This window comes from Rhinolophus hipposideros (genome assembly GCF_964194185.1).
Source record: "Rhinolophus hipposideros genome assembly, chromosome: X".
Taxonomy (NCBI): Eukaryota; Metazoa; Chordata; class Mammalia; order Chiroptera; family Rhinolophidae; genus Rhinolophus; species Rhinolophus hipposideros.
The window spans coordinates 89,659,236-89,687,155 of NC_138046.1; the positions used below are offsets into that span (position 1 = coordinate 89,659,236).

Genomic DNA, 27,920 nt, shown 5'->3' on the forward strand with positions numbered 1-27,920 from the left:
ACTAGCTTTTCCCTGAACCATGCAATCAAGCCACATCATAAAATCTGCTTCCTAGCAAAACAAAACAAACAAAACAAATCCTGTCGTTAGCATGATTCCAGAGTCATTTAATAGTATAATTACAAAAATACCAGATAGAACAATTTAAAAGCAAAATTTGTTTCTATTCATTAGAGTTTTTCCACCCAGGGAGAGAAATTATTTTTTAAAAATTGGTTCAGGGGCAAGGGTGAAGTAAACTATTTCAAGAAGATGAATTAGGTTTGAAAGATTACCACTCAGACCTTTTATTGACTAGTAAGTGACTTAATCAAGATACAGAGGACTGCACTTGGCCCTTATTCACATTTATGTTTTGTCCAGACACCTGCTGATGGGAAATTGTACCAAATCATGTCTCTTCTTTGTTGTGAGGACACCTTGTTGAAATGGCTCCAGCAGAGGCAGGTTCAGGCTGGGAACTAAAGCTCTTCTTACTTTATTACCATAATTATCCACATATGTCACTTCCTTAGTGGAAACTTTGTCTCAACCAATGTGTTGGTCATTATTTAATAAGATCATGACATTCCTGCTCTGCAGAACTGCACAGCAGTTGGTACCAAATCAAGTCCTGGTCTCTGACAGTGTGATAGATTGCTTCCACAGCGTAGCTTATCCAGTGCTGAGGCAACATGCTGAGTGCCCTGGTTCATGGTGACTGACCTGGAAGGGAAGGAACAAAGGATGTTTGAACTTCAGAACACAGAAATCCACAGAAAGAAAGCCTGTTGAACCCTGATGATGTAAGGCCTCTTAAATATGAAAGTTTAATCTTCCTTATCTAAGCTGCATTATCCAATGCTGGAAATCCATATCAAACCAGTATCTATCATTTCTGGTTTGTGAAGAAAGGCCAGGAAAAAATATGATGCAAGAGTTGTTTGGTGAGAATAAAGGCAGGAAAAAGATGGGGGTACCTCTGTCAGTACCGTGTTTTCCCCAAAAATAAGACCTAACCAGAAACTAAAGCATAGCATGATTTTTCAGGATGCTCGTAATATAAAATAAGCCCTACCATATTTCCCCCAAAATAAGACTGGGTCTTATATTAATTTTTGCTCCAAAAGATGCAGTAGGCCTTATTTTATATTACGAGCATCCTGAAAAATCATGCTACGGCTTAGTTTCCGGTTAGGTCTTATTTTCGGGGAAACATGGTATGAATGTGCTTTCTGCAGCTGCTGCTATAGAGTACCTGTTCAAGAGAATAGAACTTTCTGAGACCTGCTGGGTAGATAGAATAGGGGTTAGAGCTGAGATTAGAGCTGTCCCTCTAGGCACACACCATGTAACTCTCCCTCCTTCACTTGTGTACTGGTTCACATGTGCAAAATAAATCATGCCAACAATTGGCTGTTCTGTACAACTAAGGCTGTATGTAAGCAATGAGTCCTTCCTCTGAACTTTTTTCTTCTTTCATTAAAACATTGCTTGTGTCACAGTATGGGAGCAGCAGAGAGTGCACTGACCCTTGGTATGTTAGTACTAGTTCTGCTACCAGTTTCTTGTGATCCTTCCTCTGATCCTGGATGTGTGCCAAATTTGACATTATTTTCTAATGTGGTGAAACTGTCCATCACCTTATAGAACTACTGATGCAGCATTTGGAAATGAGCACTTTCAACATGATTAAAAAGGTACAATAAATATTCACATTCAGCATTAAGGAAAAGCTAATTTCATAAAGACCTTCATGAACTTTTAGAATTCTATTAGTACAGGTTATTTACATGAAAAGGAGCCACCGTGTCAAATTTCAGTATAATTTAGTGTAATAAAAACCAGTTTCCAGATGGGCTAACTCTGGTTCCAGATAAGATAGAGTAAATATATTTCTCCTTATTCCTCCCGCAAAGTGTAACTGAAATCCCCAAACGTAATATATAAAACAAAATAAGAATCTGAAGGGTGGGGAGAAGGTGGACTGACTAGAAACCTTGGGAAATGAGGAACAACATAGCTGTGAGTTCCCTGGGTTTTCCCTTTGCCTCCTCTACATCCTGGAATGGGTGTTAAAGAAGTCAGCAGGCCAGAAATTCCAGTGGTCACAGATCAAAAAGCCTCAAGAAAAGCCTGTTATCTCTAGCCAAAAGGCAGGAACAGGGCCAGCCTAGGAAAACAGAAACCAAGCACCAGAGAAATAATCCCCCCTCCTGTCAGTAGAGGCCTAGTGGGAAGCCAGAACTTCTGGACTACCATCCCCACCTGGCAGTAACCAGGTGAGACCCCCTTCCTCCACCAGTGCAGTGTCAGTGGAGACCTGCTAAAATAGAAGATTTAAATAAAATTCAGAGAGTAATAACATGTTCAAATGTTCAGGATACAATGGAAAAATGACCTGTCAAACCAAGAACCAGGGAAATTTCAACTTGAATGAGAAAAGATAACTGACAGATGTCAACAGAAATGAAAGAGATAGTGAAATTATCTGGAAAGGCTTTTAAGCCACTATCATAAAAATGCTTCAACTAGCAATTATGAACACACTTGAAAAAAATAATTTCTTGGCAAGTAAATATAAAAAAGAACCAAATGGAAATTTTAGAATTGTAAAATACAATAACCAAAATTTTAAAAGCCCACTGGATGGGCTAAATGGCAGAATAGAGATGACAGAGCAAAGAATTAGTGAATCTGAAAATAGAACTATAGAAATTACCCAATCTGAGCAACAGAGAGAAGATAGAGTAAAAAAAGATAATAAATGATCTGTTCATTTCATCAGAGTTCAGAAAAAGGGAAAACAGATTGAGGAAGAGAATTGGTTGCCAATATAACTGCTGTAAAAGAACTGCTAAGAAAGTTCTTCCAACAGAAAGGAAATGATAAAGGAAGGAAACTTGATGCATTACTAATGAAAAAAGAACAAGAGAAAGGATAAAATTGGAGTAAATTTAATAGACTATTCTCTTGAGTTTAAAAATATTTGATAGTTGTGGCAAAAAAATGTAACATTGTATGATATGGTTCTCAATAATTAATTATAAGCAAAAATTAATATAAGATCTGGTCTTATTTTATATAATGGTCTTATTATAATATAATACCAGGTATAATATAATATAATATAATACTGGGTCTTATATTAATTTTTGCTCCAAAAGACGCATTAGAGCTGATGGTCTGGCTAGGTCTTATTTTCGGGAAAACATGGTAGAGAGAAAATATTGTAAGAGACTTATAAAGGGGACAAGGTAAAGTAATCCAAATGGACATAAAGTTTCTACACTTCACTTGAGGTAGTAAAATGTTGAGAGCAGTAGATTGTGATTAGTTGCACATGCAAAATCTAAATAAACCACTAAAATAAGCATGCAAAGTTATACATTGAAAAACACTGCATATTCAATAATATTGTATTCAATAATAGTGTAATAACTATGTATGTAATAGGTAGGTACTAGACTAGTTGGGAGGACCACTTCATAAGTTATATAAATGTCTAATCACTATGCTGTACACCTGAAACTAATGTAAAATAATACTGAATGTCAACTGTAATTGAAAAAAACAAATCAAAATGAAATTCTAAAAAATGTTTAAGTTACCCTCAAGAAGGCACAAAAGAGAAACAGGAGCAAAAAAACAGAGGAAACAAATAGATATCACATTTAAAAATGGCAAAAGAAATCTCAAGGCCCACCTACTTTCAATGGAGAATTCTACTAAACATTTAAAGTAGAATTAACACCAATTCTACACAGTCTCTTTCATAAAATTATGAGGATATTATTACCCTGATACCAAAATCAGAGTAGGTATAAAAAAAGAAAATGACTGACCAATATCCCTCATGAACTTACTTACAAATATCCCCAACAAAGTATAAACAAATCAAATTCAGCAATATATGAAAAGATTTAAGTAATGAGTAAGTGGGTTTATTTTAGGGTGCAAGGCTGGTTTGATATTCAATAATTAATCCATGTAATCTACCATATTAACAGGCTAAGGAAGAAAAAAACACATGATCAAATCAATTGATGCCAAACAGGCATTTAACAAAATTTAACACTCATTCATGATAAAAATTCTCAGCACACTAGGAATAGAGGAAATTTCCTTTATTTGATTTTAAAAATCTACATAAACTTACATCTTACCTCATTCATTATGGCGACAGACTGAATGCTTTGCCTCTAAGATCAGGGAGAAGACAAAGATGTCTGCACTTAACCATTCGTATTCAATATAGTACTAGAAGTCCTGGCCAATGAAAGAACACAAGAAAAGGAAATATCGTCTGTGTCTATGAGTTTTTGTTTCTCATTTGTTTGTCTTGTTCTTTTGTTGTTTTATAGTTTAGTGGTTACCAGAGGGTAAGGGAGGAAGGGAGTTGGAGATGAGGGGAAGGGGGATCAAATATATGGTGATGGAAGGAGAACTGACTCTGGGTGGTGAACACACAATGGGATTTATAGATGATGGAATACAGAATTGTACACTTGAAATCTATGCAACTTTACTAACAATTGTCACCCCAATAAATTAAAAAAGAAAAGAAAAGGAAATAAAAGTCATACTGATTGGAAAGGAAGATGTAAAACTGTCCCCGTTTGCAAATGATATGATTATATACATAGAAAATCCCATAAATCCCTCCTAGAACTAATAAGTGAAGTCAGAAAGTTTTCAGGATACAAGATCAATATTTTAAAAATCAATTTTATTTACATATACTAGAAATGAACATCTTGAAACCAAATTTTAAAACTTGTACTATTTACAGTTATTCAAAATAAATTAAATACTTAGGTATAAATCTAATAAGACAAGTAAAGGACTTGTACACTACAAACTACAGAATACTAATAAAAGAAATCAAACAGGATGTAAATCAGTAGATATAAATATGTTTATCAATTAGAAGACTCACCATAGTAAAGACGTTAATTTTCCCCAAATTGATCTATAGGTTTAACAAAGTTCCTATCAAAGTCGATTAATGCCTTTTGTAGATATAGACAAGCTTATTCTTAAATTTACATGGAAAGGCAAAGAAACTAGAATAGCTAACACCTTTTTGGAAAGAATAAAGGTGGAATAATCACTCCACTCAATGTTAAGCTACATCTAAGTACATTAATCAAAACTGTGGTATTGATGGAGGGACAGATGCACACATCAAAAGAGAAGAAAAAGCCTAAAAATAGACATACATATGTGTACTGCTAACTGATTTTTGACAGAAGTGTAAAAGCAGTTCATTAGAGGAAGACCAGTCTTTTGAATAAATGGTGCTAGAGTGGTTAGACATCTACAGGCAAAAAAATAAACCTTGACCCAATCCTCACACTTTATACAAAAATTAACTCAAACTGAAGTATGGAATTACATATAGATATATATGTATAAGTTTATCCTAAAATTTATAAAGAAAGGCAAAATAAATATAAAACGTTACAAGAAAACATAGGGGTAGGATGGGGTGGAATATGTGACTATAAAGAGATAATAAAGCACAAAAGAGATTCTTTGTGCTGACAGAATAGTTCTGTATCTTGATTGTGGTGGTGTTAACATATGTCTATATATGATAAAATTACAGATCTATGCATTCAAATACACGCAAAATTAGCACATGTAAAAACTGTTGACAACTAAGGTCTGTAGATTGCACCAATGTCAATTTCCTGATGTTGATATTGATCTATGTATAAGATGTTACCACTGAGGGAAGCTGGGTGAAGGGTAAAGGGTACACTGGAGACCTCTCTGTACTGTTTTTGCAACTTCCTGTGTGTCTATAATTATTTAAAAATAATTTTTTTTTCTGTCACTGTTTCTTTGTGCACTGTGTTCAGCTCTCCATTTGGGTTGTTTTAAAGACCTAGAAACAGCTTGGCAGTAACTCAGGGTGGTTTTCTGTCCATGACTAACCAAGTGCTAAATGTTGTCTGGTATACCATGTCCCAACAAACATTTATGGAGTTACTACCAGTCTAACCTCTGGACCCATAAGCACTCTTTAAATCCTTTTATTAAAAATCTTAAAAATGTTTTTAACTTACCTGGAAAGCTGCTTTTCACTCAAGTTCAAATTTTTAAATCAAATCACTGGCAATACAAGGTGGGAGGAGAGGAGAGACAGGAGCTGTGAAAGATCTATTACTACCTCTGTGGTATTTGAAGAGCTCTTCTGAAGTCCTGCTCATCATGCCTGGGCAGCCCGCAGTGTACAGGCGGCAACCTCACAAGGCCCTTCCTTTCTTCACACTAGAAATGGGTTCCCATCATTCTGTTTCTGTCTCTAGTTTCTGAATGTCACTAAACCAAGACAGGGACGCTCATACCCTTCCAGTCCTGACTGGCACATCCATGGAGCCTGCAGCCCCAAGTAGACTCTAAAAAACTATCAGCAAATTTCCTACCATTTTTCAATATGTTTTTTTGTTGTGTTTACAACACAAACATGTCCATGAATTCCTAGTGTGATGTTTCCCAAAATTCTGAAGTCCCCACTGTCTTGGACATAGGATTAAGAATTAAATTCACTCCAAACCCCACTCTTCTTAATACTATAGGGACCTATCCAGTTGGAGCTATGAAGTATTCAACTTTGGGTGTGTATTTAAAAACCAAACACTCAATTTATCATCCACTTACTGCTAGATGTTTGACAGTGAAGAATTAAATTTTAAGCTACTAAATTTCTTGGTTAAAATTTCCACTTACCCAGAGTTGGGGGAGAATGAAAATGTCTGTTACTGCCTGAGCAACCTGAAATGAGTGTAGACCTTTCTGGTCATTCCTAAGTCAAAAGTATTTAAAGACCTATTCTGTGTGATAATAGAAAAATAGATAATTTAGAAACTTCCTTCGCACAACAATTTCCAGAATTAAAGAGATTTCTGTATATCAATGTTTTGTGAAGTATGTATAAAATTAAATATGTGGCATTGAAGTGTGAAGTCATTCCTTAATACTCAATTCAGAAATTTGCTTGCACTTTTAAAAAATGGATTGTTTACTTAATGATTCAAAGTCATACTCCAATGAATTGGGTGTGTTATTGCCTTTGCTACAGTTCCTCTGAGTATTTAAATGACCAGTGGGCCTTAAATGCAGCTGGTTGACCTACGAATAGCTTCACTGCCATCAAAGGGAAACTTCTTTCCGGGTTAAGGAGGCTGGACTGCGATCGCATGCGGTTGACCGGGGGCTGAGCCTCTAGGGCTACAGCGGAATAACTCAGGAAGACACACTTAGCATTTTAATCATACTTTTTCAGCTGCGATGGGGGAGGAGGAAGAAGCAACTTCCTGCTGGCTTTAAAGTTTGAGAACAGAAGAGTCAACGAAATGAACTTGCAGCTCTGCCTCTTTCAGTGGCCTTCCTGTCCACTTTCAAGTTGGGTACTGAGGCCTGGGCTTCCCAACTGGATCTGAGAACTTGCACAAACACCTCACTTCCCTCCTCGAATCGCGCTTGTAGATTTTTACCCACCCTTCTTCAAGGTTTTCTTGGTTTCACCTCCGGAAGTGTGTGCCTGTTCCCACCCACTCGTTTGTGCCAGGTGCAGTGCCTTGGGTTTACCACCAAAAGTGACTCCCCAGATGCTAAAAGTTGGTGCTGGGACTTGGCACTTGGGCTGAGGGATCTGAGATTTCCGGGTATTCAGCAGGTCCTGTTATCACTGGTGAATTACTTTCCAGCCCATTGTAATAGCCTTCCTCCTGGACCCACTCCAGAACAAATGGGCTGAGGACAGCGTTAGTCTCCTTTTCAATGGCAACTTTTTTTTTTGATTGTTGAAATGTATCTCTTTTTTTAGTTTAAGTATACTTGGTATACAGTGTTAAATTAGTTTCTGATGTAGAATGTAGTGATTCGATTTTTAAAAATGATTTTTATTAAATACATAGCTATTAATAATATATAATGTTATATTAGTTTCAGGTGTACACCATAGTTATTGAACATTTATATACCTAAAGAAGTAATGACCATGATAAGTAATGACCATGATAATGACCATGATATCTGACAACGTACCATGCTATCACATTATTATTGACTATAATTCCTATGCTGTACATTACATCCCCATGACTTACTTATTTTACCCCTGGAACATTGAACCTGTTATTCTTCTTTATCTTCCCTCCTTTTTAATTTTTCAATTATAGTTGACATTCAATATTATTTTATATTAATTTTAAATGTACAGCATAGTGGTTAGACATGTATATAATTTAAGAAGTGTTCCCTCTGACTAGTTTAGTACTCACCTAGCATTATACATTCCTTTTAAATTTATTGGGGTGACAATTGTTAGTAAAATTACATAGATTTCAGGTGTACAATTCTGTATTACATCATCTATAAATCCCATTGTGTGTTCACCACCCAGAGTCAGTTCTCCTTCCATCACCATATATTTGATCCCCTTTACCCTCATCTAACACCCCCCACACCCCGCCTTACCCTCTGGTAACCACTAAACTATTGTCTGTGTCTATCTTGAGAGTATAATACTAAATGAAATAAGTCAGACAGAAAAAGCAGAGAACCATATGATTTCACTGATATGTGGTATATAAACCAAAAACAACAAAAGAACAAGACAAACAAATGAGATACATATTTATTACCATATCATTGACTATATTCCTTATGCTTTATATCCCCATGACTATTTTGTAACTACCAATCTGTACTTCTTAATCACTGCACCTTTTTTATCCTGCTCCCCAACCCACTCCCATCTATCATCCCAACAAATCCAGTAGTCATCTGACACCATAGTTATTACAATATTGTTGACAATGTTCTTTATGCTATACCCTATATCCCCATGACTACTTTGTAACAACCAATTTGTACTTCTTAATCTCTTCCCCTTTTTTCACCCATATCCCCAAGCCCCCTCCCATCTGGCAACCATCAAAATTTTCTCTGTATCTATGATTTTGTTTCTGTTTTGTTTGTTAATTTTGTTCTTTAGATTCCACATATAAGCAAAATCACATTGTATCTGTCTTTCTCTGTCTGACATACTCCACTCAGCACAATACCCCCCAGGTTGATCCCTGCTGCTGCAGATGGCAAGAAACCATTCCCTTCCATGGCTGAGCAACATTCCATTGTATGTATGTTCTACCTCGTTATCCATTCATCTATTGATGGACACCCAGGATGCCTCCACATCTTGGCCATTGTAAACAGTGCTGTAATGAACATATGGATGCACACATCAACTCGAATTACTATTTTGGGTTTCTTTGGATAAATACCCTGAAGTGGGATTACTGGATCCTTCATTATCTCTTCTTATAGTCTTTATTTTAAGGTGTATTTTGGCTGTATAAGTGTTGCTACCCCAGCTTTTTTTTCCGTTTGTTTTCATTTTTATAAAATATCTTTTTCCATCTCTTTACTTTCAGTCTTTGTGTGTCTTTCAATTTGAAGTGAGTCTCTTGTAGGCAGCATATGTAAGGGTTTTGCCTTCTTATCCATTCAGCCACCCTATGTCTTTTGATTGGAGCATTTAATCCATTTACATTGAAAGTAATTGTTGATACACGTAGATATGTAGCTATTTTATTATTCATAATGCTGATTTTTTTTTCCATCTAAAAGAAGTCCCTCTAACATTCCTTGTAATACTGGTTTGGTGGTGATGGACTCCTTTAGCTTTTGTCTTATCTGGGAAGCTCTTTATCTGTCCTTTGATTCTAAATGATAGCTATGCTGCGTAGAGTAGTCTTGATTGTAGGTCTTTGCTTTTCATCACTTTGAATATTTTGTGCCAATCCTTTCTGGCCTGCAAAGTTTCTGTTGAAAAATCAGTTGTTAGTCTTATGGGAGCTCCCTTGTAGGTAACTAACAGCTTTTCTCTTGCTGCTTTTAAGATTCTCTCTTTATCTTTAACCTTTGCCATTTTAATTATGATGTGTCTTGGTGTGGGCCTGTTTGGGTTCATCATGTTTGTGATCCTCCATGCTTCCTGGGCTTTTATGTCTATTTGCTTTACCAGGTTAGGAAAGTTTTCAGTCATTATTTCTTCCAATAGGTTCTCAATCTCTTGCTTTCTCTCTTCTCCTTTTGGTACCCCTATGATGCAAATGTTGTTAAACTTGATGTTGTCCCAGATGTCTCTTAAACGGTTCTCTTTTTTTGGGCTGTTTTCTCTTTTTGCTGTTCTGATTGGGTGTTTTCTGCTACCTTGTCTTCCAAATTGCTGACTCAGTCCTCTGCTTCATCAAGTCTGCTGGTGATTCCTTCTAGTGCATCTTCATTTCAGTTATTATATTTCTCACTTCTGACTGTTTCCTTTTTATAGTTTGTTTCTATGTCCTTTTTAATGCTTGCTATCTCTCTGTTGAAGTTTTCACTAAGTTCCTTGTGCATCCTTATAACCACTATTTTGAACTCTGTCTCTGGTAGGTTGCTTGCCTCCATTTTGTTTAGTTCTTTTCCTGGAGTTTTCTCCTGTTCTTTCATTTGGGATGTATTTCTTTGTTTCCTCATTTTGGCTGCCTCTCTGTTTTTTGTTTTTTCTTCTTCAGTGTACAGCGGTACCTCGGTTTTCGAACGTCTCCGTTGACGAACATTTCGGTTTACAAACGTCGTGAATTTTATGGATCTATGGTATCATTAGATAGTAAAATTCATGCTAAATTTTCAGTTTTAGGAGTTGATTTTAAATGTCTGGAACAGATGAATCCATTTTCCATTACTTTCTATGGGGAAACTGTGCCTCAGTTTTCGAACATTTCAGAACTCAAACAGGTCTTCTGGAATGGATTATGTTCGAAAACCGATGTGCCACTGTATTAGGTAGGGCTGTTATGTCTCCCACTCTTGGCTGGGTGGCCTTATATAGTAGGTATCCTGTGGGGCCCAGTGACATGATCTCTCTGGTCATCTGCTACAGATGCTCCAGGAGTGTCCCTTGTGTGTGCCCTCCTGTTATAGTTGAGCCTTGATTGCTATTGGCATGTCAGTAGGTGGGATGGACCCTTAGGCTGAGTGGCTGTGGGGTTTGGCCACATCCACAGCTGATGGGCTGCTGTGTGGGGGGCTTACCCCACTGAGTGGGATTCATCCCAGTGGCTCTGGTTCCTGTTGAGATCACCCTTTGTATGTGCCACTTGTGGGGCTAATTGGGTGGTGTTCTGCTGTGTCTGAAGCCAACCTCCAAGTATGTTAGTTTTGAAGCCTCTTGGGAGGGGCTCTGGTGTAGGCTCAGGTAACCCACTGCCTGTGACTGTTCAGGGACTACCTTGTAGGAGCTACAAAGCAATCCATGGTTGTTTGCTGCCTGTGCTAACCCTGGAGGCACGTGGGAGAGGATGGCTGCTACCAATACTGGCCCTGGGGTTGCTCTGCAAAAAGCCAGGGCACCCCAAGTCCAGCTGCCATCTACCAGCTCACTTAAGGTTCATCCACTGATAGAGCCTCATATGGTATGCAAGTTGGGTGAGGCAGAGTCTCAGGGAGTCATTAGAATGGAAAGAGCTGTGGTCACCATGTTAATGTAAATCCTGGTTTGGTGTCAGTGCTGACCCTAGATCTATTCACCAAAAGTCTCAGAGCACACTGAGGCCAGTTGCTGCCTGCCAGGAGCCTGCCAGACTCTGTTAGTTTTCCAAGAGTGTCATGTGGACAGAACTGGCTGCTCATGGAGAAAGTGCCTGTGGTGTTGGAGGAGTTGGGTGGGGCAGGGTCCCAGTGAGTTAGCAGGGCAGAGCTGTGGAGCTCACCAGGCCAGTCAGATTCAGATTTGGCTATGGTGGAGGCAGGCTCAACACAGGAAAGATGGTGCCTGCCTGCAGGCTGCACAGGAGGAGGAACTCACACAGGGAAAATGTTGCCTGTCCTCCAGTCCTCCCCCAAAACCACATATGTCCGTCTGTACCCCCATTTGTCTCTGAGGCCCCCTGAGTCACCGTGCGTCTGTTAGAGCCCAAGGTGAGTGCTTGCAAGAGAGTGAGTCTGTGTGTGGGCCGTTTAAAAGGATGTCTGGGTTTGCTGCAGCCTTCTGTCTCCCTGGATGATCAGAATCCCCACTGTTTTTCATAGCCAGATGTTGTGGGGGCTCCTCTTCCTGGCACCAGTACTCCAAGCTGGGGAGCCTGCTGTGGGAGGCTGGGGTCCTTCACTCTCTGGGGGAACCTCCGTGGTCAAGATATCCCTCTTGATTCTCAGCACCACACAGAGGTTTGGGGCCCATTCCATGAGTCTGTCCCTCCTACCAGTCTCAACGTGACTTCTTTATATTTTCAGTCATAGGACTTCCATTCAGCTAGACTTCAGGTGGTTCTCCAGGTTGATTGTTCTATAATTTAGTTGTAATTTTAATGTGTTCATGGAAGGTCGCAAGCACAGTTTTCGTCTACTCCGCCATCTTCGATCTGTTGGCAACGTTTTCTTATAGGGTCTTCTGCCAGCATCCAACCCTGGAACCACCCTCTGTGGATGTTACCATCTAAGCTTATCTGTTAACCTGGGGTAAGCTTTCTTAACCTTCCTATTTTCACCTCCAATCAGTGAAATGCAGTGCCAAGCAAAATGGAAATGGCTGACAATGTTTACGAGAATACAGCCATTTAGTTATTGATTTTTTTATTTAAAAAGCGGGGGAGCTTCTTAAGGATAATGTTAAAATAATACTTGAAATACCAGAAATATAAAAAATGCAAGAAAACATTCCTTCACTGTGACTCTAAAGCAAAATGTAATAGGAAACATTTAGTTTGCTAATCTAACTGCACCACCCCCATAGCCTAGAAATGTATTTTAAACAGCATAAATCATTTTCATACTTTCAATCTGAAAAATTAAGTGGCAATAGCAGGGGTTGCCAGGATACTTGCAATAGTCAACAATATAATAGTGTCAGTTGTATTTAATACTTGACACAATTCTTGCTTCAGGGAAAAACAGGGATTGAGTGCACACACACACACACACACACACCCCTCCTGTCTGGGGACTACAGGGAGTGATTAGGGGAGAAGTCACTTGCCTAGAGCGGGGCAGCCCATGCAGAGAGCTGAGACACCCCTCTACCCTACACCCTGACCACAATGGGAGGAAAAGACCCACTTTTATGTTCCAGAACTCAGAGTAAAACCTCAATCCATGCAAGTCATTAGTTAAGCCCCAGAGTCAGCTAGTGCAAAAATTAAATGGCTATTATATTTCCCCAAAAGAATAAAATAATAATGTTTCCAATTTTATCATGCCCAGCCCCAACTAAAAATTTCCCAAGTTTTTGAGCTCACTTGAGAACAAAACGAATGCATTCCAAACCAGTATTAATAAAACTTGGAAACAGCTGAGTTTGCCTACTTGACTTTTGTTTTTTCCTTTTATTGAACTGTTCTGAGACATAATTTTAATTGGCATACATAATTGCTTTTGTAAGTAAGGTCATTCTCAAGTCAAATAAAGGAACTGAGTCAGTACTTTGTAATATATATTTGACCACCCACCTGCAGATGTTTGTCATCTACCAAGTGGGAATGGCAGGGGTTAGTAGGGACATGGGGCTGGGAAATGACCAAAGCTTCCACCTGCCACTCAGGCAGCCCTTTGGCCTCCAGTGGGGCTATCAGCCAATGGAGTGACGGAAGGTGGGGTGGGAGGCACAAGGGCTGCCCTCATCAGCTTTGGGATTCACGGGTTAGGATGGCTGGTCAGTGTACAGTCTGTGTGTTAGCCATAGTCTAGCCTGTCACTTCAGGTAGCCCTTCCTGCAGAGCGAGGCGCTGTGTCTGTTCTACCCTTTCCTAGCCCTGTCCACAGGCTGGCGGGGATAAATGACCCATGGCTGAGAGTAGTTTTATGTTGGCACAGGACTATGGGGCATGTAAACCAGTCCTTCCCTGGGTCCTGTAGGATTGCCAGAGATTGCCACACTTAGGAGCAGGACATGGATTTTTCCTGAGGTCAAAACTCTTTCTCTTTCCCTTTGACTGTTGAGGAATAAAAATAGAATTAATGTAAAAGGCATTCAATCATGTTAAGAGTTTTATTGTTATTTGGGTGTGTATGTTTGATTTCAGCCAACCATCTATTTTGTTTTTCAAAATAGTTCCCTTTGCGATTCCTAGCTTGGAGTAAGGGGGGTTGGGGGGTAGTACACAGACAGGGAACAACATGTAATTTTTTGTGGTTTACAGACCCTGAAAAATGTGTTGTTTCCCTTTATTACATCCCTGTTGGTGACATCCTTTATTAGAGCAAGAGACAGCATCTGCTTTTATTGCTTCTAAAAATCTGTCCATTTAACATATGCCAGCTCCAGGCTGTTTCTAAGGAAGTCCTATTTTTAAAACATTATGTTGATCTTAGTATTTTTGGCTTACTGTTCCCATACCCTCGCCAAAGCAGTAATGCATTCTTTTTGGTAAAGTCTGGTCTCAGTCATGGGGAAAGTGTCTTTGAAGCTCTCAGACATTTTCCCCTAATGTTCACCTTACCTGCATGTATGTAAGGACTGCTTCAGTTAGCCTCCCAGTTCATGCTGGGGGCTGCTCATAACTCTTCAGTTATATAACTCTTCTTTACAAAAGAACTCACAGACTTGCACCCCTGCCTATTTCCTGTACCTTACAAATGTCTCTGTAATATTCCGACTTTCAGTTAGGCTGTTTTCTCTGCTTCCAGACTGCTGGTTACCATGCCCAAACAATCCTAATCACACAATAGTAATTTCTCCAAACCATCCCGCCTAGGCATTTGGATTTCAGGTCAGATTTGAGGTTTCTTGATGCCAGGACCTAGAGACTGCCCAGGGCCCTCACAATTCTCCTTTTAACACTCCTGCCTGACGGTAATGCTTAACAGAAAGGGCTTCCATTTCATGAGTAAAAACATGTCGACCTCAGTGGCTATTTTTAGCATGTGACTCTTCGAGGGAGGAGATTCTGCTCACTCCAAACATGGCCGACATTGAAGTCAAACATGGTGGTTGTGGTTGTTGTCGTCTTTCACAGCCTCTTAATCCCTAATTTAAAAATGTCCACTATCAGCTGATGCTCCAATTTCTTCTCAGTATCTAGCATGACAGTCTTTAATGTGAACAAGGCCAGTTGCAGAAGTGTCAGACAGGGATGCTGGCTTGGTGCCTGTGACTGAAGGGTCAGAGAGCAACACTGGAGGGCTCCCATTCTCACAAAAACATCACTGAGCTTTGCAACTTTTCTCTTATTGAAACTGCTTCCTCTTCAGCTCCCAAACAGTTCACTTCCCTGTGTTATTGAATTTGGGCCAGCACTGTTTCTTAGTCCCTACTGTTCTATACTGCACCTAAGCAGAAATATTTCTTTCAATAGAGCAAGTTCCTTGGGTTCCACCAGAAAGCAAGAGGATTAGGAGCCAGGAGTCCGCACACAGAGAGAAAGGTTCATTTATTAGTCACCTTGCTTGACTGGAACATCAGACACAAAAAACCAAGGCCAGTTTAGCTTTTTTAGTTTCATTCTTTTCTGTGCTGCTCATGCTGAGAGCAGTCTGGGAAAAGGAGTACTGAGGAATTTTAAGCCAGCTGCTTATAAATGTTGTTTTAAAAGCATCATTCCCAACTATTTATATTACATTTGTATTAATAGGAAGAAAATCATTGGCCAGACTAAAAAACCTTTTCGAAAACCTTCTGAATCCTGCCTCTATAACTGCAAATGGGTACTTCTGCCCTCCCCCAGACTACAAAGAGGGCTCTCATGAGCACAGACAAAATATATGAAGAGTTAAACCTTATTTTAAATCAGCATATTCCCCAGTGGTAGTGTCCTGAAATAGCTGAAGTTTGAGTCAATGGGTACAATCCACTGTAATAGTACCAGAAGAAGGCCATCTTAACAAGAAGCTTGCTAAAACCTGACATCATGTGTCAGTATCGTTTTAAAAACAAATGATCATTTTTATTTCAAAATGTATCCAGTCCTTCAAATGAATCACAGAAATGACACTTTACGAATACATGTGGACCGCAGAAGGGCTAAGAAGTTGATGTCATCTTGGCATCCCAATTCCCACAACCTGAGATATGAGGCAATCATGCATTGTCTGATGAACTGTAGGGGCAGAGAGAGCCAGGACTCTGGAAAAGAGGATTTTCCACCCATCAGACTAGCTAAGATGAAAAAGATAGATAAAATCCATGTTGTTGAAAGTCTAGGAAACAGACACTCCAAGAAACAGCTGATGGGAGTGAAAGTTAGTGTAACTTTAAAGAACTTTATTTCTCAAAATGTACAAAGCATATATCCTTTGCTACATAAGATCACCCTAGTTATATCTCAATTTTTAAAATTTTAAGAAATTAAAAAGATTTAATTACAGAAAGGCTACATATTTCTGTTTGAATTTGCACAAAGCATTTCTAGACATATATCATAAGAAATGTAGTGGTTGCTTATAGGAAGTGAGACTGGTAGGCATTTTATATTTTCCTATTCTTTTGAACATTTTTTTACTACATGCTTATACTATTTCTAAAAAAAAATTTGAAAACACTGGTTTCAAAATAAATAGCACCTGATTTTAATCCTCTGGTTTTGTTGTCCTTGACAATTACTCAACCTCTCTGAGCTTTTTTCACCATCCATAAAATGTTGATAATATCTACCTCATGAAGCTAAAATAAGGACGAACTCAGATAACAGGCAAGTAACACAGTGCACAAAACAGGAACTCAATAAATGTCACTGACCCTTAAGCACCAAGAAGCCTTGGAAATCCTCTAAATTCAACCACCTCTTCTTATTAATAAGAAAACTAAAGCCAAAAGGCTTAGAGACTTGCCCAAGGTCCATCAAGTAGTAACCAGGAGAGCCAGGCCCTCATGCTTGGCTTCCTGTGCCCTAATATAAAAACTGATTTCATATGAACCAAGGAATAACTCTATTACTACCTCATAGCCACACCTCCCTATGCAGGACCAGCCTCCTCCTCAGAAACGCTCAGCAGACTTGATAAATCTGGATTTTTCCTAAATACCAAATCCACCATCAACTGAAGGAGTCCTGTCTGGGAAGGCAACACCAATGGGGAGCTCCAAGAATGTCTTGATCAAAGGCAGCAATGAGGATTTGGATGTGGATGTGTTTTTAAAAATTGTTTGCACCTTACTGCAGCCCTGCCGCTCAGGTATCTATGTGTACACACACACACACACACACACACACACACACACACACACACACACACACACTTTCCTAATTTCTAGCATTCTGGCATGAGCACAACACCCACATAGACTCACAATTGGGAATTTAAACAAATTTTGTTGAATGAGAAATTCTATGTATGAACAATGTTTAACAAATGCCCGTTCTTTAGAGTCTGTGTTTAAGCAACAGGTTCTCCTTTCAGTGATATTTATACATAAGCCATTTGGGACATAGTATCCTAACTAAAATGGAATGAGTTTCAAAATGGTTTGTGAAGGATTTGGTGGTGGCTAGTCATTTCTTTCTCTCTCTCTCTTTTTTAAAGTTTATTGGGGTGACAATTGTTAGTAAAATTACATAGATTTCAGGTGTACAATACTATATTACATCATCTATAAATCCCATTGTGTCTTCACCACCCAGAGTCAGTTCTCTTTCCATCACCATATATTTGATCCCCCTTACCCTGCTCTCCCATCCCCCCCCTTACCGTCTGGTAACCACTGAACTATTGTCTGTGTCTATGAGTTTTTGTTACTCATTTGTTTGTCTAGTTCTTTTTTTTTAAATTAAATTTATTGGGGTGACAATTGTTAGTAAATTTACATAGATTTCAGGTGTACAATTCTGTATTACATCGTCTATAAATCCCATTGTGTGTTCACCACCCAGAGTCAGTTCTCCTTCCATCACCATATATTTGATCCCCTTTACCCTCATCACCCACCCCCCACCCCCTTACCCTCTGGTAACCACTAAATTATTGTCTGTGTCTATGAGTTTTTGTTTCTCATTTGTTTGTCTTGTTCTTTTTGGTTTATATACCACATATCAGTGAAATCATATGGTTCTCTGCTTTTTCTGTCTGACTTATTTCGCTTAGCATCATACTCTCAAGATCCATCCATGTTGTCACAAATGTTCCTATATCATCTTTTCTTACCGCCCAATAGTATTCCATTGTGTATATATACCACAACTTCTTTATCCATTCATCTATCGAAGGACATTTTGGTTGTTTCCATGTCTTGGCCACTGCAAACAAAGCTGCAATGAACATTGGAGCACACGTGTCTTTATGGATAAATGTTTTCAGATTTTTTGGGTACATACCCAGGAGAGGGATTGCTGGGTCATATAGTAATTCTATTCGTAATTTTTTGAGGAACCTCCATACTGCCATAACAGCTGCACCAGTCTGCATTCCCACCAACAGTGTATGAGGGTTCCTTTTTCTCCACAGCCTCTCCAACACATGTTACTATTTGTCTTGTTGATGATAGCCATTCTGACTGGGGTGAGGTGATATCTCATTGTGGTTTTTATTTGCATTTCTCTGATGATTAGTGATGTTGAGCATTTTTTCATATGTCTATTTGCCATTTGTAAGTCCTCTTTGGAGAAATGTCTCTTCAGGTCCTCTGCGCATTATTCAATTGGGTTGTTTGCTTTTTTGTTGTTGAGTTGCATGAGTTTTTTGTATATTTTGGATATTAGCCCCTTATCGGAGGCACAGTTTGCAAAAATCTTCTCCCATTCAGTTGGTTGCCTCTTTATTTTGTCGATGGTTTCTTCTGCTGTGCAGAAGCTTTTAAGTTTCATATAGTCCCATTCGTTTATTTTAGCTTTTACTTCCCGTGCCTTTGGAGTCAAATTCATAAAATGCTCTTTGAACCCAAGGTCCATAAGTTTAGTACCTATGTTTCCTTCTATGCAGTTTATTGTGTCAGGCCTTATGCTTAAGCCTTTGATCCATTTTGAATTAATTTTGGTACATGGTGACAGATAGCAGTCCAGTTTCATTCTTTTGCACGTGGCTATCCAATTCTGCCAGCACCATTTATCGAAGAGGTTGTCTTTTCTCCATTGTATGTTTTTTGCTTCTTTGTCAAAAATTGTCTGTCCATATTTATGTGGTTTATTTCTGGGTTCTCAATTCTATTCCATTGGTCTATGTGTCTGTTTTTCTGGCAATACCATGCTGTTTTCATTATTGTACCCTTGTAGTACAAGCTAAAGTCAGGGAGTGTGATACCTCCAGCATTGTTTTTTTTTTTAAGCTTGCTTTGGCTATTCCGGGTCTTTTGTGGTTTCAAACAAATCTGATGATTTTTTTGTTCTATTTGGTTAATAAATGCCATTGGGATTTTGATGGGGATTGCATTAAATCTGTATATTGCTTTGGGTAATACGGCCATTATAACTATGTTGATTTTTCCAATCCATGAGCATGGAATGTCTTTTCATTTCTTTGTGTCATCTTCAGTTTATTTTAAAAATGTCTTATAGTTTTCAGCATATAGGTCTTTCACATCCTTGGTTAAGTTTATTCCTAGGTATTTTATTCTTTTTGCTGCAATTGCAAAATGAATTGTGTTTTTTATTTCTTTTTCTGACATTTCATTGTTAGTATATACCATATAGGAAGGCAATGGACTTTTGCACGTTGATTTTGTAGCAGGCAACTTTACTGTACTCATTGATTGTTTCTAATAGCTTTTTGGTGGAGTCTTTAGGGTTTTCTATATATAGCATCATGTCATCTGCAAAGAGTGACAATTTAACTTCTTCATTCCCAATTTGGATGCCTTTTATTTCTTTCTCTTGCTTGATTGCTCTGGCAAGAACTTCCAACACTACGTTGAAAAGCAGAGGTGATAGGGGACAGTCCTGTCGCGTTCCTGAACGTAGAGCAAAGGGCTTCAGTTTTTCACCATTAATTCTGAGGTTAGCTGAGGGCTTGTCATATATGGCCTTTATTATGTTAAGGTATTTTCCTTCTATAACACCTATTTTATTAAGTGTTTTAATCATAAATGGATGTTGTATCTTGTCAAGTGCTTTTTCTGCATCAATTTATATAACCATATGGTTTTGCCCTTTATTTTGTTTATGTGATATATCACATTGATGGATTTGAAGATGTTGAACCATCCTTGTGCCTTGTGGATGAACCCGACTTGGTCATGATGCATAATCTTTTTGATACATTGTTGTATTCGATTTGCTAGAATTTTGTTTAGGATTTTTGCATCAGTATTCATCAGAGATATTGGTCTGTATTTTTCCTTTTTTGTGTTGTCCTTTCCAGGTTTTGGTATCAGGGTAATGTTGGCCTCATAAAATGAGTTAGGGAGTACTGTGTCTTCTTCAATTTTTTGGAAGAGTCTGAGCAGGATTGGTATTAGATCCTCTTTGAAGGTTTGGTAGAATTCACTAGTGAAGCCATCTGGTCCTGGACTTTTGCTTTTGGGAAGGTTTCCGATGACTGGTTCAATTTCGTTACTGGTGATCGGTCTGTTTAGATTTTCCAGTTCTTCATGGTTCAGCCTTGGAAGGCTATATGTTTCTAAGAACTTGTCCATTTCTTCTAGGTTATTGAATTTCGTAACATATAGTCCTTCATAGTATTCTTGGATGAACCTTTGTATTTCTGTGGTGTCCGTGATAACTTCCCCTTTTTCATTTCTGATTTTGTTAATTAGTGTCTTCTCTCTTTTTATCTTAGTGAGTCTAGCCAAAGCTTTGTCAATTTTGTTAATCTTTTCAAAGAACCAGCTCTTTGTCACATTAATTTTTTCTATTATCTTTTTGTTCTCTATTTCATTTAGTTCTGCTCTGATTTTTGTTTTTTCCTTTCTTCTGCTGATCTTGGGTTTCATTTGTCCTTCTTTTTCTAGGTCTTTAAGGTGTAACATGAAGTTATTTATTTGGGATTTTTCTTGTTTCTTGAAACAGGCCTGTAATAATATAAATTTCCCTCTTAAAAAGGCCTTCACTGCTTCCCCAAAATTTTGGTAGGATGTATTTTCATTGTCATTTGTTTCTATGTATCTTTTGATCTCTCCTCTAATTTCTTCTTTGTCCCAGTTGTTCTTTAAAAGTATGTTGTTTAATCTCCATGTATTTGTGTTTTTTCCTGCTTTCTTTTTGCAGTTGATATCCAATTTCAAAGCCTTGTGATCAGAGAATATGCTTGGTATGATTTCAATCTTCTTAAATTTGCTGAGGCTGATTTTATGTCCCAATATATGGTCTATCCTTGGGAAGGTTCCATGTACACTAGAAAAGCATGTATAGTCTGATATTTTAGGATGAAGTGCTCTATATATGTCAATTGTGTCCATTTCACCTCATGTGTCATTTAGGGCTGCTATTTCGTTATTTGTTTTCTGTTTGGATGATCTATCCATAGCTGTCAATGATGTATTTAAATCCCCGAATATAATTGTGTTTTGGTCAATTTCTCCCTTTAGTTGTGTTAGTAGTTGCTTGGTGTATTTTGGTGCTCCCTGATTGGGGGCATACATATTGATGACTGTTATGTCTTCTTGTTGTATAGTCCCCTTTACCATTATGAAATGTCCATCTTTGTCTCTTATTACCTTTTTCACCTTGAAGTCTGTTTTATCTGATGTCAGTTTGGCTACACCTGATTTTCTCTGGATATCATTTGCTTAGAGTGTCAATTTCCACTCTTTCACTTTGAGTCTATGCTTGTCCTTGTAGCTGAGATGTGTCTCTTGGAGACAGCATATGGTTGGGTTTAGTTTTTTGGTCCAATCTGCTACTCTTTGCCTTTTTATTGGTGAGTTCAGTCCATTTACATTTAGGGTGATTATTGATATGTGAGGATTTCCTATCATTCTATCTTTAGTTTTCTGGTAAGGCTGTGTCTCCATTGTTTCTTTGTGGTTTTGTTGTTGTCTATTATTTCTGTGTGGTGGTATTCTATGATGTTTCCCTCTGTTTCTTCTTTTATTACACTACATATTTCAGTTCTGGATTTTTTTGAGTGGTTACCCTTAAGTTTATGTAAAAGAAAGTTTGATATTTAGAGTATTCCAGTTTCTTCAGTACGCTTACTTTGTCCATTCCCATATTCCAGTTCAGGCCTTTACTCTCCCCCTTTTTATGTTTTGGTTGCCACAAGTTGTCCCTGTTGATGGTGGTCTAATAGCCTCCTTTAGTATTTCTTGTAGTGCAGGTCGTGTATTAGAAAATCCCTCAGCTTCTGTATGTCTTGAAAGGTCTTTATTCCTCCTTCATATTTAAATGATATCTTTGCTGAATATATTATTCTTGGCTCATGATTTCTCTCTTTCAATAGTTTGAATATTTGGTTCCACTCCCTGTTGGCTTGTAGAGTTTCTCCTGAAAAATCTGATGATAACCTAATGGGCTTTCCTTTGTAGGTTACCATCTTCTTTTCCCTGGCTGCCTTTCTTTGTCATTGATTTTAGACAGCTTCAATACAATATGCGTTGGAGAAGGCCTGTTAGGATTGAGGTAATTAGGTGTTCTATTTGCTTCTTGGATTCGAGGATTCAGTTTGTCCACAAGTTTGGGAAGTTCTCATCAACAATTTGTTTGAATATATTCTCTGTTCCCTTCTCTTTTTCTTCTCCTTCTGGTATGCCCATTATTCTGATATTGCACTTTCTGATGGAGTGAGTCATTTTTTTTTCTGTTTGGATGGTTTCCTTAGAAAGAAAGCTTTCTGACTGTTGGGACTTAGGTTATAGTACACTCACCTCCTTTCCTAATTACATTCAAAGGGTCCATCTATCTTGTCAAGTACAAAGGCCAAGATGTCTTAAATGCCTACAGGAATGAAATCATGAATCCTACCAAGGGCAGAGGTCAAAGGGAGAAATGCTGAAAAGACAGGACAGCATATCAGTCCGTTTGGAACAGTAGTGGGCAGTGTACAATGATAGATTATTAGATAAGGGGTATATACAACAAAGCCTTTGAAAGAAAGTGAGAGGGTGATGAATGGAGCCATGAATAATTTAAGATGTTTACCCCTTTCCATATTAACACCATATATCTGCTTGGAATTTCATAGGTCCAAGTTCATTCACATAAATTACTGTGGCAGCCAGTTCAGTGCTCATTAACAGCCATTTAGTCCCCATCCTGATCTTGTTCCAGTGGCAGTGGCTCAGCTCAGGGGATGAATCATGACTGGTCCAAATCAGTGGTCCTCAACTTTGGCTGTACAGTACAGTCACCTGGAGAGCTTTTAAAATATCCCAATGCCTGTATCCCACCCAAGACCAATTACATCACAATCTGTGGGGGTGGAGCTCAGGTATTGACATTAGAAACAAAAACTCCTCAGGTGGATGTAATTGGTCTAAGCCAATCATGACGATCCCTGTCCCTTTCACCAATTTTTGGGCTAGGGTAGGCCATGTGACCCAGTCAGTTCTAGCCAGTGAGATATCAAAGGAAGTTGGCAGGGGGTAGGGAGTTCTGGGACAGGTTTTATAACCAGGTTGAAGGAAACAGAGACACATAAGGGAAACTTCCTCCACCCCTTACTTGCTAACCAGATTCCTTCCTTTCTGCATTTTAACAACCTTGAGTAGTTGTGTGAGGAAGTGATGCTTGTGGTTGAGGCTACCATCTTGTGAAAGTGGGAATATAAGCTGGTGAATGAACTCCAAGGAAATGTAAAAGATGGAAAGGGCCTGGGCGTTGGTGACTTGGTTCAGGATGCTACCCAGCCCTTAAAATGTATACCGACTCCCTCCCTGTCACATCCTGGTTGTCAGGTATGAATCATCCAGAAGTTACTCAGATCAATTCCCATGTAGCCCCTCTTCAATGCTGAGCTGAGGGTGTGCTCAGATGCCCTGGGCGAAGGACACCCATGGGGAGGATGGCTGGAGATTCACTGGCTTTCTTGTATAGGTGCTGTTGGCATCTCAACAATATTTTATTGATTTGTTCAGTGGTTGGAACATATTAGTAATAAAGCTTAGTGTGTTTCCTATAAGCCCATCTGGGTGCCAAAGGTGCTGCCAGGGGACACTAACGAAGGCCAGGTAAGGGTGTGTCACAATGGAGAGATTATGAGCGCTGGGGTCGACCACCAATGCTGCTCTACCCTCACCAGCTGAGATGTGACGTCAGGCAAATTATTTGACTTCTCTGAGTCTTGCATTCCTCATCTGTAAAACTGATATGTCAAAATAATGATGTACTCACAATGTCTAATTCAATGCGTGGCACATCAGGATCCCTTCCCCTCCCTAGAGTGTGACAGACTTTTAGAAACTCATCAGTAGGTCAATAATAATGTTATTTCTCTAGGAACAAGGAATGCAAGCCCTTTAATAAATCTACTGGTTGGTGGTGGTGACATGGTAAGTGTCCAATAATTCCAGCAAAAATGTGTGAGGAAGGGCTTAGTCACCAAAGCATTGAAGAGCCGAAAGCTGGCTCTCAGATGTCCCTGCAGCCATGCAGAGGAAACCCCGTTGGCCTTCCAAATACCAGCACCAGGGTCTTCCCCTGTAGTCATCCTCACAGATTGTAACTTCCTAGAGGACAAAGACTTGTCCTCTAACCCGCCTCTCTATTCTCTTTCTTACCTCATCCCAATCAGCACTCAATAAATGTTAGTAAAAATAGGGAAAAAAACTAAAGGCTCTGGGAGGTTGTCAGTTCTTAAATCCATAAAATGCTGCAGCATTTGCCCTGGAGAGGCATTCCCTCTGGCCTGTGAAGGAGAGTTAGGGACCATTATGTTACCTATATCTGTAAATACAGGATTAACAGATGAAAGGATGTTTTTGTTAAGATGTGACAAGTCACCCAGTGCCTTACCTTCCTTTACTATGGAAATCAGGAAGGAACACAGACTTCCTAAGCAGTTACAGAAACTGACCAAGAAAACCACTTAATCACTGGGAGAAAAAAATCAGCCAGCTTCCGCAATCTCTCTGAAACCCTGGCTCTATTAACAACAGAATCCATCTTCATTAACATCTTCAACTTTGCCCTCAGAGCTTCATCCCCGGGGAATAGTGAATTACACTATAAAATAATGAATGGAAACTTAAGTCATTTCCATCCACTTGGCACTGCTTTTCCTCCTCCTCTGGACTGCACATTGCAGAAAGCTGCACCCTTCCAACTCACACACAGTTTGGGAAAACACATCCCCAGGCCACTAACTAGACTCCTAAGGTCAGCATTATGCAAAACAAACTCTTCCTTCAGCCCAACTTGCAGGCCATACCCTGATGCAGACACTGAACACATTTTGAGATCATTTAAGCCCCACATCTCAGGATATATGCTTTACAGAGAAAGAACAACAACAAAAATGGGCAGGGGATGTCTTTTCACAAAGCTTCTGCAGTCCCAGCCAAAAGCTGCTACTGCCAATCTAATATTCCATCTCTCAAATGGATGGGGTGAAGTGGGGAAAGCCCAGCCCTGAGATCTTGTCGGCAGTAGAGGAAGCTGACCAGGCAGCTTTTGGGATCTGATGTAAACGGGATATGGTCAAATATCCTGCAAACGGGGGGAGGCGCCACATGAGCCAGGGGAAAAGCTAAGTCCATTCTACACTGCTGCACCAGAGTCTGAGACACACACATGTGCAAAACCTGTTGTAAGAGAGGCCTGACTATGCTTGTATGCTTGGGAACTCAGAAGGAAAGCCCTGGAGTCTGCGCATCAGAGAGACAGGGGCAGAGAAGAAATATAAAACAGATTAGGGGGAGGTAGGATAAGAGTCAATAGTTTTCCACCAATCTCTGCTTTTGGCTTTCTCTGTGCCTGCAAACATTGTTGCAAAAAGTTTGCCCATAGGACAGACTGGCGTCAAGATAAAGTCATAATCATCAACCTCAAATGATCTCCGAAATTCTATGCTTTTGATGTCAATTCCCAGTCTCAAGTTCCGTTAAGATTTTCAAACCTTCTCTACTCTCCGCAGACCTCTTATATGCTTCTTCCCTCTCCCGCTTCCCCAAATCTCAACAGAGGGACGACCTTACCTCCTACTTCACAGAGAGGACTGGGAGTGGGGAGACCCGGGTTTTGCCTCAGCCATATTTAACCTCTCTCATCGCAGTCCTGAGGAGGCAGGTGACTAAGATGGAGATCCCAGTGACTCTCCCAAATTTTACCAGCAGCGCTTTCCCACCGCTTGGATCTATTCTGACAGGGTGAGATTTAGGACAGCATCACCATCCCCCCCCCCCCTGCAGGCTTGTCCAAGCTCCCCATGACCCTTCTCTGCCCCACCCCGCCTGGGGAGAGCTTACCCGGATCCGCTCCCCGGGAAGCGGGTGTGGGGTCTACGTGGCGCTGTCGTTCTCCATCTCCAGCAGCGTCTCCTTGTCCATCGGCTCGGCGTCACCCTCCTCTCCGCTGCGAGGGTAGGCCAGCAGACGCATGGCCGGAGCACAGGCGGCCTCCACCTGTCGCACCTGTTCTCGGCTCAGGCGCTCGCGCCAGGCGTGCACAGCCTCTCGGGCGTCGCGCGCGGACAGGTGGAAGGGCCGGTCCGCGCCATAGGCCGCGCCTCGCGTCATGTTCAGCGCGAAGGTGTCGAGGGCGGCCACTGCTCGCAGTCCGGCGAAACGCAGCAGGCGGCGCAGCTGGGCGCGCGGCTGCCGCACCAGGTCCTCGTAGCGCAGCCTCAGGTAGCGGCGCCGTAGCCAGGTGGGAGCCCCGCGCGCGAAGAGCAGGTCGCGCAGCCAGGCTTCGCAGATCACCTCGAGCGCGCCGGTCAGGAAGAAGTCGGTGCGAGGCACACCCGGCAGCGCGCGGGACGGGCCGCCAGGGCGAGCGCCCACGCCGTGCGCCAGCAACACGCGGTGGAAGCGGTCGCCCCTCTGGCGGGTGCGCAGCACCTGGATGCTCTCGCGCAGCAGCCCCTGCCTGGACTTCAGGCGAGAGTTGTGCACTGCTCGTGGGTCGCGGAAAAGCTGCACCACCTTCAGGTTGAGGCCGGGGTCACGCAGCAGGGGCACCAGCACACCCAGATCGAGGAGGCGCACGTCCTTGATGACCACCACCGGGTACTTGCGGCACTCGGCCTCCAGGGCGCGCAGAGCCACCGGTGGGCAGCTGCGCTCGCAGGCGGCGTCCTCGACGAGGCCGACCTCGGCTCGGGTACTGGCCGCGCCGGGGCACAGGGGCGGCGAGCAGATGACCTTGTTGGTTCGCCAGCGAAAGAGGGTAGCCGTGGTGAGATTGGCCGTGCCCGGGGCGCGCGCGGCTGGGTCCCCCGGCGGCGCATACAGCTGCAACACTGAGAAGTCGCAACGGAAAAGTGAGCGCAGCATGTCGCGCAGCGCGCCCTGTAGGCTTTCGGCGTCTCCCGGATACAGAGCCTGCCAGAGATGCCACATGGGCTCGTACAAGTAGAAAACGTCTGGGTGCTGATTAAAAAGCTCGCCCAGGAACGATGAGCCGGTGCGCCAGGTGGCATGCACATAGATGTGCTGCTTCTCACCAGACACCGACTCCCTGAGGGCGCTGCTGAGGTTGCCCGGGGACCAGGGGGACTGGCCCGCACCCTCCTTGGCGGCGGACCGCGCCTCTGGCCCCTGCTCACGCTCTCCCGCCGCCGCCGCCTCCAGGCTCCACACTCCCAGGCTGCGCTGTAGGCCTGGGCAGTGCCCGGCTCCCTTGTCCGCGTCACGACCGCCGTCCAGTACCGAGGGGACGAGCAGCAGCACCAGTGTGTACAGCACCAACAGCAGTGCAAACTTGCAGTACTCTCGGCGCCGCCGCCGCCGGCCCTTCATCATTCACCGCCCCCCTCCCAGAGCGGGTGGGGCACTTGTCCTCTCCCCTTCCTCAGAAATCCCGTCCCGAGTTCGCTCCTTCTGTCTCTTTGGGCCCCTGTGCACTGGTAGGAGCGGAGCCAAAAGGGCTGTGCACCCACACGGGGAACTGGGAGGCGGTGGTGCTAGTGGAGGCGTCCCTGCAGTCTCT

General features: G+C 41.1%; 1 protein-coding gene across 1 annotated transcript; it reads right to left on the reverse strand.

Moving 5' to 3' along the window:
- Positions 1-82: 82 nt before the first annotated feature.
- Positions 83-27,920, reverse strand: CHST7 (carbohydrate sulfotransferase 7). The gene is made up of 2 exons (XM_081043266.1): positions 26,240-27,920; positions 83-705 (listed from the first exon to the last, which is right to left on the reverse strand). The coding sequence occupies exon 1, from the start codon at positions 27,731-27,733 to the stop codon at positions 26,273-26,275; it is 1,461 nt and encodes a 486-aa protein (XP_080899392.1). The 5' UTR covers positions 27,734-27,920; the 3' UTR covers positions 83-705; positions 26,240-26,272.

Coding starts and splice junctions, on each gene's coding strand:
- CHST7 (XM_081043266.1), bottom strand. CDS start 27,733: ATGATGAAGGGCCGGCGGCGGCGGCGCCGAGAGTACTGCAAGTTTGCA.